This window comes from Leopardus geoffroyi, chromosome C3, assembly GCF_018350155.1.
Source record: "Leopardus geoffroyi isolate Oge1 chromosome C3, O.geoffroyi_Oge1_pat1.0, whole genome shotgun sequence".
Taxonomy (NCBI): Eukaryota; Metazoa; Chordata; class Mammalia; order Carnivora; family Felidae; genus Leopardus; species Leopardus geoffroyi.
In genome coordinates, this window is record NC_059338.1 from 63,276,833 (window position 1) to 63,291,247 (window position 14,415).

The 14,415-nt window shown below is 39.3% G+C and overlaps 1 protein-coding gene across 4 annotated transcripts in view; it reads right to left on the reverse strand.

The window, feature by feature from the left end:
* The window catches only part of AKT3 (AKT serine/threonine kinase 3), a 308,341-nt gene that overhangs the window by 144,463 nt on the left and 149,463 nt on the right, over positions 1 to 14,415 (reverse strand). For 3 of the 4 annotated variants that reach the window (XM_045453168.1, XM_045453166.1, XM_045453167.1), the window contains one exon: positions 947 to 1,058. In XM_045453168.1, the coding sequence (XP_045309124.1) occupies positions 947 to 1,058 (112 nt within the window). Of the gene's footprint in view, positions 1 to 946; positions 1,059 to 8,655; positions 8,762 to 14,415 lie in introns of those variants that run through there. The other variant, XM_045453169.1, reaches the window with a different exon arrangement.

The following is a 14,415-nucleotide window of genomic DNA, read 5'->3' on the forward strand; positions in this document are numbered from 1 at the left end:
AGAGTAAGACTGGAAGTGTAGGAAAGAATTATCTATCCTTAACTGGGATCATAAAATTACGAGTGATTTCTAGTCTGTTTTCATTTTTCTTTCTTTTCTAAAGTAATCACATATTATCTTTCACTGTTCATTGATCAAAAGGGTATTATTAAAATAATACTTTAATGTTTACTAGGTCTTGGGGGAGGTTGTTTTTGGTTTTTGTTTTAAATCTTAGACAAGTCTCTTAAGACCTAATTTACTCATTTGGAAAATAGGGCTAACAACATTTAACTTCACAAAGTTGCTGATTTGGATCAACTATGATAATATCCGTGCAGGGAAATGATTCTGTGGTTGTGGTTGTTGGACCTAACTCAGAACCAGAGCACAAGATAAGAGATTATGAAGACAGATTTGGGGGTGGGGGTGGGGGTGCAGCGGTTGTAGAAATACGTAGATCAGGAGGATGAAAATATGGCCCTGATGAAGTCGTCACTCTCCTCTTTAGCATGAGGACGGTCCATGCCAATCTATCCTGGTAGCTTTTTCTAGCGGAGCTTAGCCCCAATCTCATAATCCTTCTCAATGTCATACTCCAGGCCGCCACCAGCAAAACGTCACACTGCTTGAAACCTTTTGCTGTTACTAGCCTCAGAATTCCAAATATGAACACAATTTTACTATTATTTAAGGGTAGTTTAGTTATAAAAATGTCTTAATTTATATTTTAATTGGTGAATGTCCTGTGCTTTGCTAAGAAGCGTATCTCACAGCAGTTCTAGAGGCTTTGATTTAGGGTGTTGCAAGCCTCTGTTATTCATTATTTATACCAGAAACAGAATTATTAAGGGACTATTGGATTTTACAAATATGTTCACATATATTTACAAATGGTGAAGTCAGATACACATATATCTTTTTACCAATTGTTGCTTTTTCACAAAATAGGAAAAACATTTCTTACCTTTCCTCTGGAGTATCTACATGAAATGTTCTCTCTATAACAGTGGTCCACTGGAGACATCTGATAATAAATGTGTTTGGCTTTGGTCGTTCTGTTTTCATTAACTGGCATTCTAGAAATGACATAAAATGTCTCTTTGAATATACTTACATTTAAACCAGGAAGTAAAGATTTGAGAACTACAGAGTTCTACTCTATGCAACCTCTCAGCTTTCCAGGGCCCTCCATTCAGGGTTGTTCACAATCTGACCTCAGTATTTCCATTCCATCATCCATTCTGGCCACATGCTCTATTAACCAGCCAAACTGGACTACTTATTTTCCCCAAACACATCTTGCTCTGTCCTGTACCTGTACCTTTTGTTCCAGCAGTTCTTATTATCTGGGGCGCTGGTCACTGATTTCACCCCTCCCCATATTGCAATCACTTACAGTTGAAAGGTCCAGATCCAATCCCACTCTTTGCAGGAAGCCTTTTATATCAACCTGGTCGTAAACCAAACATTCACCTCTCCATATTCTCATTAGTTATTATCATATCCCTCATTTTTCACTCAGTATAGACTATCTTGTATTATTATTTATCATTTAAAAAGGTATCCTTATCCCCCTAGATTATAAGCTTTTCTACAGTATACACCATTTAAAAATCTTAGTAAGCACAGCCCACAGAGCCAGTTCATCAAAAGTGATAAATTAACTCAGGGAATATCTCAGAAGATTTCATAGAAGAGGAGGAGCATTTTGTAGTGGCTGAAAGTGTGGATTCTAACACCAGTATTCTTGGATTCAATTTCTTTTCCTACCATTAACTATGTAACCTGGGACAAGTTAATTAACCTTTCTGGTCTGCAAGTATCAAAGGGGAAACAAGTAACTACATCATAAAACTGGTGTGAGGATTAATAATAAATCAGTAGGATGCTGAGACTAGCATGTAACACATAATAAGTTGTCAATACATGTCAGTTATCATTATCAGGTGTATATACTGAGCAGGACTTTAAGGATACACGGTAGTGGCCAACAAGACAGAGTAGGGTAGGGTTGTTTTACTGACACTGCTCTTTTGAAAGAAACAATTTCCCTGCAGCTGACAAAGTCAACTGTGTTTTCTCAGTGTTCATCTGTTCTGCGGTCCCTCCATCACTAGCAACTATCGACCTCCATCTCTGTCTTTATAGGACTCAAGTCATTGAGCACATTGGACCAGTTCCTTGTTGACTCTTTGACCTAAAAAGATCATTCACCGCTTAGTTTTCTTCTCGTGTCTAATAAGATTTCACAGTTTCAGCCATCATCTCTTGGTTTACCGATCTAAAACTCCACACTTCTTTCCATCTTGGATCTGTATTTCGTGATACCCATGATTAACTATACAGTGGGTCGATCTACCTGGCTGAATTACTGGTATGACACCTAACACCTACTATCTTTTCCCCTGATTCTGTTCCTCCTCCTGGCTTTCCTAATTTTTCCACCATCCAGACTCAAATCATGGGGTGCTCCTCTTTGATACTGGTAGTATTTGCCAGGACATGACTTTTCCAACAATGCAGTCCTACTTCAGACTCTCACTGCCAAATGCCTACACCTCCCAGGTGCCATAAAACCAGCTCTTCCTACTCAGAAATGTGGAAGGGCTAGATCCATTACTGAAGGCTAGAAACTGTATTCTAAAAGATATCAAAACTTGGCAACTGTCACGATGAGCACAGGGTGAATCACTGCTTTGTACACCTGAAACTGGTATTTCACTAACCAGAATTTAAATAAAAACTTAAAAAAAAAAAAAAGACATCTGAACTCATCCAAAAGTGAGCTGATTGCTCCTACCTTTGCCCCTCCCCCCTCCACCACCCTTCGCTCTAGCTCTCTCCATCTCAGATGACGGCACCTCCATCCCCTTAAGTGCTCAGGTCAAAAGCCCTGGCACCACCCTTAACTCCTCCTCTCTTCTCATATCTCATCCTGGAAAGCCTGTTGGCTCTGCTTTCCAAATGCATCTAGGATCATTTCTCTCCTCTCCCACTGTCTGGGAACAACCCATCATTATCTCTCACGTGAACACGCCCAGAACTCAAGAGTAGCTCTCTCTGTCCCTCACTGTAGTCTGCTCTCAACATGAGCGGTCAGAGATCTTAACATGATTGCCTGCAAGAATACATTCTGCAATGCTTCTGATTCACTAACAATAGAAGACAAAGGCCTTGAAATGATCGACAAGGGTCCTACATGATCTGGGCCTCCCACCCACCCAGCTTAAGTTTCTGACCTCCCAACCTAGTCAGTATTCCCTTCCAGGCCACCCTGGCTTTGGTGCACTTCCTCAGGCGCTACACCCTCTCTCCTAGCCTTGTGTCTAGATGTGCTCTCTGCCTGGCATTCTGTCCCCTCACACAGCCCACGGCCGACCAAGTATCAGATCTCACCTACACGTGACCATGCTGCTGAAATTCTGTGATCTGCACCCTTGACCCAGGCCTCCCCAACCCCTCTTACCTGCTCTACTTTTTTATTTCACATATGTTATCACCCTCAAACATATGAAATGGCTTAGTATCTTTTTTGCTTATTGTCTATCTCCCCAACAAGAATGTAAGCTGCACTGATAAGATTCTTAGCACCTAGAACTGTGCCCATCTGTGCCTAAACACTATTTTTCCCCAAAGCAGACACTTACCAAATATTGTCCAAGTTGGATGAATTCTGATAGTAGTATCTAACAATAAGGTAGTTTTGATGATATAAGAGGAGTAAATTTCTGGAGCAACTTCCTTATACAGATAAGAAGAGAGGATTTGCTAGACAAGCAGAGGGCTGGCTCTACTCAGGAGTATAGACCATTTAGTGAGAGAACAAGACACTAAGAGCCCCAAAGCAATCAAGAGTATTATACATGCAAGTAGGAGCTAGTAGAAAGGATTTTCATATTACTTCTATTTTTTTTTCCCCAGTGAATTGGGATATAAAGCCATCTTTAAGAATCAGGTTGAGGGGTGCCTGGGTGGCTCAGTTGGTTAAGCATCCGACTTCGGCTCAGGTCATGATCCCGCAGTCCATGAGTTCAAGCCCTGCATCAGGCTCTGTGCTGACAGCTCAGAGCCTGGAGCCTGTTTCAGATTCTGTGTCTCCCTCTCTCTCTCTCTCTGCCCCTCCCCTGCTCACGCTCTATCTCTCTGCCTCTGAGAAATGAATAAACCTTAAAAAAATTTTTTTTTTAAGAATCAGGTTGGAAGAGGGTCGCCTGGGTGGCTCAGTCAGTTAAGCATCCGACTTCAGCTCAGGTCATGATCTCACAGCTCATGGGTTCCGGCCCCGCGTTGGGCTCTGTGCTGACAGCTCGGAGCCTGGAGCCTGCTTTGGATTCTGTGTCTCCCTCTATCTCTGCTCCTCCCCTGCTCAAGCTCTCTCTCTCTTGCTCAAAAATAAATAAACATTTAAAAAATGTATAAAAAGAGATTCAGGTTGGAAGAGGATGCGCTGGGGCTCTGAGAAGAGAGAAGGTACATAAGAGCCCTCTAGGAGAATAGAAGAGCGAACAGACTAGGGAACTGTAACATGACAGTGGGGCAGCATCAGGGGCCCGTTGGAATTTCACAATCAAGAATTCACATGGTTGCGTGTTTCCCCCAGATGTATTTATTCAGCTACATGGGTGTGGCTGGGGCATACAGAGGACTGGATTTCAGCAAAGCTGTAATTTAACCAAGTAAGTTTGGCAAAGCAAGAAGCAAAAGAGAGGAGTCACGGCACCCTGATTTAGGTAATCAACTGGTGAATTCAAAATGGGTAAGGAGAAAAGCGAGAACCTGGTGGTGTGCAAAATAATGAAAAGGTGGTAGAATCGACAGATCGTAAAATCTGTTCCACAGTTAAATACTGTACAGCAATGTCACATACTTTTTGAAATATGAATGTTAAAAGCACCAAATACAGAATGTCAATTTATATTTTGTTTAAATCTGAAAGTTCTAAAATACTGTACTACAAATACTATAAATACTATATACTATACATTTATACCTATAAAGCACAGACCCAACCTGATTCTCTGTGAAGACCACTGTTCTTCCCATTTCCTACTTCACAAAACTCCTATTAAGTTTCCAGTCAGTTTTTATACAGTTCAAGTGACGCCCTAGTAGAGAAATTACTTAGAAGTTAGGAATTATGTGCAAACCTTCCCCGTAACACCTAGGACGCAATAGCACATAAGGGGACACAGGACATACTCATGACTGAACAACTGACTGAGTGACTTTTAAAGTAATGAATAGAGGACAGACACAAGATGGGCAGGCCTGACAGAAATACTCAAGGGTGAACTCTACAGACTGTATGAAGCAGAAATAGGAAGAACAGATAAGGGAAGTAAGAATGCCCAATCCAAGTTTACCTACACTTTAGTTTACTTAAGGTCACTCCTGTGGTGATGTTAAGATGACTAAGACTTTAAAATCAGAGTGTCAGAGGTGTCTGGGTGGCTCAGGTGGTTAAGCGTCTGACTTCAGCTCAGGTCATGATCTCACAGTTTATGGGTTTGAACCCTGCGTCAGGCTCTGTGCTGACAGCTCAGAGCCTGGAGTCTGCCTCTGCTGTGTCTGTCTGTCTGCCTGTCTCTCTCTCTCTCTCTCAAAAATAAATAAAAACTTAAAAAAAAATTTAAATCAGAGTGTCAGACTCAAATCTAGCCTCTCTCACACCAGCAGTGCTGTGATCCCATGCAAAGCACACCTACAAGCCCCCAGGTTCAGGAATTAAAGAAAGACTAAAGGAAGCATATTTTTAACACTACACCTAAGTGAAGTTTAAGGGATATACTTTTAAAAACTTCTCAATGCTATAATTTAACAACCTACTTAAAATATTACATATGGGATTCTAAGTGATTATCAATTAACATAACTTACAAAAGTGATAAACAAGTGATTAATTACCATTCTCTAGCAGACCACTGGAAAGGAACTTCTTACAAACGAATAAACTATTTGTATTTACATACAGGATGGTTTTGGAAAAATACTAAAATAATAACATAATGACCTAAGTAGTTATGCACAACTTGGCTATTTGGACTAAACATGCTAAATATTCATGGCCTCAATGACCTATACCAATTCTGGGCCAGCCACTATGTAAGACTCTGGGCACAGTATAGTAACAAAAATGAGTAAGAAACTCTCTACAACCTATAGCACACACCAAACTCTGTTATTAATCATTCAACATCCAATTACAACACATGTAATTGTAAAGTAGTACTTCACTAATGGCTTAAAGGTTTCAATCAGGACCTTCTGAAGCCTAGCTGAACAAAAATGTTATTATGAACACGTAGTTTTTACTACTTTCTGTTTTTACAGAAACAAACCTATATTTTATATGTTTCAATATGAAATACTCTACAAATGAATCCTATTTCAAAATGATACAGTAAAAGAGATGGAGACAGCAAAAGAGAGAAGCAGTTACCAAAAGCTGGCTCAAGATATTCAGTGGTACTCGGGTCAGTACAAGGGAAGAGGTCACTCTATCTCCGTATCGGGTTTACTGCTGCACAAAGATGTAGTCAAAGAGCTGAATCTGAATACAAAACCGTTGACACTGTCAATTACCATGTTTAAACAAACAAGTGAGCCTTGGGTTCTTTTATGTTAACCAAAATATGGAATCATGAACACATCCTACAGCTCCCTGTAAAAGGAAAAGCAATACAGGAGTTTTCAGAATATGCTTCATGTCTGAAAACTCTCATTCTTAAAGGAGACTCTTATTCTTAAAGGGAATGGTGGTTGATAAGATTAGCTAATACTTCTTCAGAAGAATATTTTCCTTTTAATTACGGAAAAGTTCCCAAATCAAGGTAGGCCACGTGAAAATTCTAAAATCAAAAGCAGAAGCTTTGAATAGCGATTCTAAAAAGCTATTAACCAAATGATTAGCTATGATTTCTGGAGCTATTTAACACACTAGAAAAAAGCAAGTGTTCTCATATAAAATGCCAGGCAGCTAACTTTTATTATATCATAACCCATCATACATTTCAGCAAAGCATTTGTTACACTAGTACTTAAATTAGGTATCCTAGTTAAATTCACCTGAGCAAGTTAAACTGTAAGCTAAATTTCAAGTGTTCTGCTTATGTTTACATGTTCTGAACCACAGACACCCAAGTATATTTGAAGCTGTAATCACTTTGTAAACCTGGAAGCCAATTAGAGGGATTGTAACACGCCAAATCAAAAAAATACATACCAAAAAGAATCTTTTTTATATCATCTGTTCAGAATTTATTAAAAGATTAGGTTTTATTTCAACCTCTAGAACCCTTTAAATACTATTTTTTTAAATAAGTTCTACTAATAGGCAACATGAAAAACAAAGGCATAATAATAGATTCTATTTATAATGAAATGGCACAATGAAATAATGCTGTCAGCTACAATGACCATAAAGAGGGTGTATTTTTGAGTCCTCAAATATATTATTATGTATATTCTTTTTTTTATTTTTATGTTTATTTATTTTTGAGAGAGAGAGAGACACAGAGCACAAGAAGGGGAAGAGAGGGAGAGAGAATCTGAAGCAGGTTCCAGGCCCCGAGTTGTCAGCACAGAGCCCAACGTAGGGCTCAAACTCATGACCCATGAGATCGTGACCTGAGCCGAAGTTGGACGCTCAACTAATTGAACCACCCAGGCGCCCCTAATTTTAAATGTACAATTCTACGGTGTTACATACATATACAATGTTGTGTAGTCAAGCTGGTTTTTAACTTACTAATTTATTTACTTTCATTGTATAAATTATCTATGCTTACTGTAGAACAATTCATAAACAGATATAGGTAAAATGAAAAGAAAATTAACCAGCATCCTACCACACAAGTATAACCACTGTTAAGGTTTTAATGTACATTCCTTCAGAACTTTTCTAAGCATTTTTAAAAAATAAAAATGAGACCACAACATGTAAGACATATTATGTAGGTGCTCTGCTCATTTAGTATGTTGCAAATTTTTCATTTCAGTAAATGAAGGTCTATACCATCCTAATTTCTTAAAGCTTATTTATTTATTTTGAGAGAGACCATGCAAGTGTGAACAAGGGAGGGGCAGAGAAAGGAGAGAGAATCCCAAGCAGGTCCTGCGCTGTCAGTACAGAGCCTGATATGGGACTTGATCTCACGAACCATGAGATCATGATGGTAGCCTTAATCAAGAGTCAGAGCTTAACCGACTGAGCCACCCAGGCACCCCTACATCATCCTATTTAACAATGGCACAGAACCTCATGATACTCAGTTATCACAGTGGGCAGCTTATTATGATAATATGCCACAAAACAAACAGAAGTAGATTTTTTAGATGTAAACAGGATAACATCTAACCATTTTAACATAGCCTGTTCTTGGGTACAGTGTTCAAATATGAAAAATAATCGTAAGTACCAGTTTTGGATCAACTAAATAAGAAAAACTAACTTCTATTTGAGGTATGATGAAACTAGGATCTAATAATAAAATTGTAAAAGAATCTAATGAGAACGTATATTGGATTCCAAGTTCTCTAAGAGCAAGGCCCATACTATTTCATTACCTAGTACTGTGCCTAAACACAGCAGGTCTCATGTGAATACATGTAATGAGAGAACAGATGACAAATTTTGTCATGTGACAAGTTAATGACACTTTGAGAAGCAATTACCAGAGAATATTCCAGAAGAAGGGACTCTCCACAGGTCGCACAGCCTCGTCTCTCTGCTCAGTGAATGCAGAACCAAAGTGGGGGGTCATATAGAACCCAGAACTCTTCTAGACCAGCAGAACCTTAATGTATTCTGTTAAACAAGCCAGCTGTTAAAGCTATTTTAGGTGACAACTGGAAAAAACCCGAATATGAATTTCTTCTTAGATATTATTAAAGAGCTCTAAGTTAATAAAATTTCTAAATTAATAAAATCCACCTAATAAAGGTAGACGGTGATACTGTAACTATGTGGGAAAATTCCTTATTGTTTACATAGAATTCAGGGATAAATGTCATAATACCTGAGTTTACATGAAATATTTTAACAAAATGATAATGTAAGTCTGATAAAACAGTAACTGTTAAGTCTAGGTAACAGGTAGAGGAAAATTCATTAAGCTATTCTATTTTATCTGTACATCTGAAATTTCCTATCATCAAAGGTCAAAAACGGAAACCCCCTCCAAAATAATATTAGATTCCTTCCTCAAAGTATTGTATCCAAAACAAAAAACAAAACAAAACAAAAACCCCCAAAGGCTTAAATGGCTGACTATGGAAAAGGAAATTATTTTTAAAATATAAAATATACCTGAGACTATCTAAAATAAAGGCTCTTCTGGTTAATTAGACTCACCTAATACAATTTAAACTTCAGAATATTTCATTGGGCATTTAAGTTTATAGGAATCACTGCTGGAATAATCGGTTTATTTCGTACCAACTCTAATTTACAACGTAAATGCCTCGTGCTTCTATTTGTGCCAACGGGACAGTATTTCTAGTCCGACACGCTCATCACCACATCGCCATGCGCACCAAGGGGCGTAAGCCATAAATACGCACCCACACCAAGACGCGTGTGCACTGCGTGCTGATCGCCCTGCCCTCACGGCCCATTACTCAAAACCACGAGCTACGGAACTGGCCTTCGTCGGTCGCCTTTCCCTAACCATCAGTAACGCTGCGGTTACCGTCTCTCCTAAAATCCCTCGTATCTCTTCCCTCTTCTTGTCCCATTTTTCTGCTGTATCTGATGTTCTTGGCCCCCATCCTGCAAGTCCCCTCCCCCCGCACCCCCAGGACACTGACTTTCCCGGTTTTGCTTCCATCCCTCTGATGGCTCCGGGGTCTTCTTTCTCAGGGTCTCTTCCTCTGAACGGAGCTGCTCCCTTAGGCTCCGTCCTTTGTGTTCAACTGTGCTTTTGTGATCATTTTGTCCTTAGTAAGTTCATTCACTAAATGAGTATTTATCGTGTGCCCACAGTGTGCCAGGCACCAAGCTAGGCCCTGGGGGTGGAGCGGCCAACAAAACAAAGTCCCTATTTTGGCATAAAGCTTCTGCTCCACTGAGTGGAGGCGTGGTCAAGCTATAACCAAGTAAAACAATGAATTTATTAACCTAGTACTGCTTGTAAGTATTATGAAGAGAAATGAGGCAGGCCAACGAGTTAAAATGGCAGGCAGGCAGTACTACTTTAGAAAGGAAGGGTAGGAAAATCCTCTCACGGAAAGGAGGCTCCGGTGCAGCCGTCTGTGGGAGGAGGCTTCCGGTCGAAGACACAGGAAGTACACAGACCCACAGCGGGAAGGGGCCCACAGATGTGCCTGAGAAACAGCACGGAGTCCAGGGTGGCTGGAGTTCAGGAAATGGTAGGAAATGAGGTCAGGGGGATCTTCAGTGACCTGGGGAGGGCTGCGGATATAATCCTGGGGGAGCTCTCTGGTGGCTTTGCCTCAAATGTCACCTGATGTCTGAAGACTCTCAAACCTGAACCTTCCATATGGCAAAGCTGGCATCGCTTTTCTGAGGCCCTATTATCATCCCATTCTCAACATACCTAAAAGCGTTTCATATTTTCTTTTATCGTCCGCACTGAAAATTACCACATTGACACAGTGCTTCTATTCAATTTATTTCTGTATCATTTTCCTAATCATGCAATAAACACACTCATCTTTGACTCTTCTGACCCATAGCTAAGCAACATTCATCCTAACAATTCTTTCAGAAATGTCTGTCTTCACTGCTCAACCAGACACTCATTACCAAAATCGGGATCCCTGAACTGGCCTCCCAGATGGTCTCCCTTCCTCCACCCTTCTCCCTGTCCAAGGTGTCCCACGTATGACTACAGGCCTGAGCAGTCTTCCTCAAACTCTTATTCTATAGATGATTCTCCTTCTCAAAAATATACAAGTCTCTGCAGGACAAAGCTCAACCCCATTAGTCACTCATAAGCAAGCCCAAATCCTTTTCAAATTTTATCCCTTACTATAAAAACAATAAGGGGCACCTCGGTAGATCAGTTGGTTAAGCGTCAGACTTCCACTCAGGTCATGACTCAGAGGTCGTGAGTTCAAGCCCTGTGTTGGGCTCTGTGCTGACAGCTCAGAGCCTGGAGCCTGCTTCGGATTCTGTGTCTCCCTCTGTCTCTGCTCCTTGCCTGCTCACACTCTGTCTCTCTCTCTCTCTCTCAGAATTAAGTAAACATTAAAAAAATAAATAAAAACAAAATGAATACCCCACCCAAAAAAAAACTACTAGATTTCAGAACTGAATTCAGTAAAGTCACAGGATACAAAATGAATACACAGAAATCTGTTGCATTTCTACACACTAACAATGAAGCAGCAGAAAGAGAAATTAAGAAAAAAAATCACACTTATAATTGCGTCAAAAAGAATAAAATATGTAGGAATAAACTTAACTAACCAAGGAGGCTAGAGACCTGTACTCTGAAAACTATAAAACACTGGTGAAAGAAATTGAACACGGCACAAATAAACAAAAAAATATTCCATGCTCATGGATTGAAAGAACAAATGTTGGGGTGTCTGGGTGGTTCAGTCGGTTAAGCGTCTGACTTCAGCTCAGGTCATGATCTCACAGTTCGTGGGTTTGAGCCCCGTGTCGGGCTTTGTGCTGACACCTCAGAGCCTGGAGCCTGTTTCAGATTCTGTTTCTCCCTCTCTCACTCTCTGCCTTTCTCCTGCTCACACTCTGTCTCTCTCTGTCTCAAAAATAAATAAACATTTTTAAAAATTAAAGAAAAAAAAAAAAAAAACAAATGTCATTAAAGTGTCCATACTACCCAAAGCAATCTATAGATTCAATGCAATCCCTATCAAAATATCAACAGCCATTTTCACAGAACTAGAAAAGAATAATCCTAAAATTTGTATGAAAATCAAAGGATCCAAATATCCAAAGCAATCTTGAAAAAGAAAAACTGGAGGTATCAAAACTCCAGATTTCAAGATATAATACAAAGCTATAGTAATCAAAACAGTATGGTACTGGCACAAAAACAGACACATGGATCAGTGGAATAGGACAGACAGCCCAGAAACAAACCCCCACTTATTTCATCACTTTATCTATAACAAAGGATGCTACAATATACAATGGGGCAAAGGCAGTCTCTTCAACAACAGTGTTGGGAAAACTGGACAGCAATATGCAGAAGAACAAAACTCCACCATACACACAAACTCAAAATGGATTAAAGACCTAAATGTGGGGCCTGAAGCCATTAAACTCCTAGAAGAAAACAAGCAGGAATTTCTCTGACATCAATCATAGAAACATTTTCTTTTACATTCTCAGATATGTCTTCTGAGGCCAGGGAGACAAAAGCAAAATTAAACTATTGGGACTACAACAAAATTAAAAGCTTCTGCACAGCAAAGAAAACCAACACAACAAAAAGGCAACCTTCTGAATGGGAGAAGATATTTGCATATGACATATCCAATAAAGGGTTAATATCCAAACTATGTAAAGAACTTACACAACTCAACACCAAAAAACAAATAAACAAACAACAACAAAAACAAGTAATCTGATTACAAACCAAGCAGAAGGGCTGAATAAACAAAGCCAAAATAAACATGAAAAGATGTTCAACGTCACTCATCATTCAGGGAATGCAAACCAAAACCACAATGAGACATCACCTTCTACCTGTCTGAAAGACTAGAATCAAAAAGACAAATAACAAATGTTGCTGGGCTTGCACGAAAAGCGAACCTTTATACAACACTGTTAGTAGGAAGAGAAATTGGTGGCAACCATTATGAAAAACTCTATGATGGTTCCTAAGAGTAAAAACTGGACTACCATATGATCTGGAAATCTCCCTCCTGTTCATTGCAGCATTATTTACAGCAGCCAACATATGGAAACAACCTAATTTCCCTATGATGGACAAATGGATGATGAAAATGGGATATTAAAAAAAATACCCTGCAATTTCATGGATAACAATGGATCACATTTGAGGGTATTATGCGAAGTGAGATAAACCAGAGAAAGACAAACACTGTATGGTATCGCTTGTGGAGTGTGAAAAATTTAAAAGCTGATTGAAAACGCCAAGGAGTACTTTCTCCTGATATATATGTGTATCTTCATTGTCCCTTAAACATTCTCCGGTTCTTTTTTTCAGGTGTACAACACAGTGATTCAACAAGCGTATGTTATGCTGTGCTCACCACAAGTATAGCTGCCGTCTGTCACTTGACAATGCCATTTCAATACCATTGATTATATTCCCTATGCTGTACCTTTTATTCCTGTGACTTATTCATTCTACCACTGGAAGCCTGCACCTCCCACTCCCCCTCATCCACTCTGTCCATTCCCCACCCCCCTCCCCTCCAGCAACCATAAGTTTGTTCTCTGTATTCATGGGTCTCTTTCTGCTTTGTTTTTTAAAAAGCTCCCAGATTATTCTTAATTTAAGGATTTAATTCACACTGCTTCTGTCATGTGAAACGCTTTCCTTCCCTTCTACCTAGATTCCAGTCGCTGAAAAGCTCTGATGATTCCAGCTCTTACTCTCTACTCTGGAAGATCTTCTGCACTTAACATTTACATTGCACATGCTGGGACTGATCACATAGTGTTAGTTACAGACTGCTTCAAGTGTATCTCCTTAACTATACTGTAAGCTTCAGGGTACCTGGTACTTCTAATAGTTCTTTTGATTCGTCACAGCCTGAATTCAAACAAACAAAAAGAGCTTCAGAAAACATTTCTGAATACAGGGTGCCTGGGTGGCTCAGTCAGTTAGGCATCCAACTCTTGGTTTCAGTTCAGGTCTTGATCTCACAGTTTGTGAGTTCGAGCCCCACGTCGGGCTCTGTGCTGACAGGGGTCTCTCTCCCTCTATCTCTGCTCCTCCCCTGCTCTCTCTCTCTCTCAAAATAAATAAATAAGCATTTTTTTTAAAATAGAAAATATTTCTGAGGCAACAGAGTTTATCACAACTAGTTCTCTTTTTCTTATAAGATAATCTCAATATTTTAAAGTTCACATGCCTTGAGAAGCACAATTTACTTTATGATCCCCACCAATCTTACTTATTTCTTCAAAATCCATTTGTCCAGTTTACTCTATGTATACATATAAATAAATCTCAATGATGACATCAATTTGAAAAAACTATTTAAAGCCTAATCAAATTCTTGATTGCACAGCCATGGCTCTAACAATTAAAAGCTAGTATCCTTTCCCTAGTAGAAAGCAGTAGATTTATAGAATAGTTAAAGGGATTTTTTCCTTGGAGAACAATCAAAAGGTAGGCCTATCCATTCAGAGTAAAGCAGAGAACTATCAAAAAAAAAAAAAATGAATTTTGGAAGATTATAAACCAACAAACCTATTAATTTCATTTAAACCATATGTAAAGATAACCAAAGAGTCATTATTAT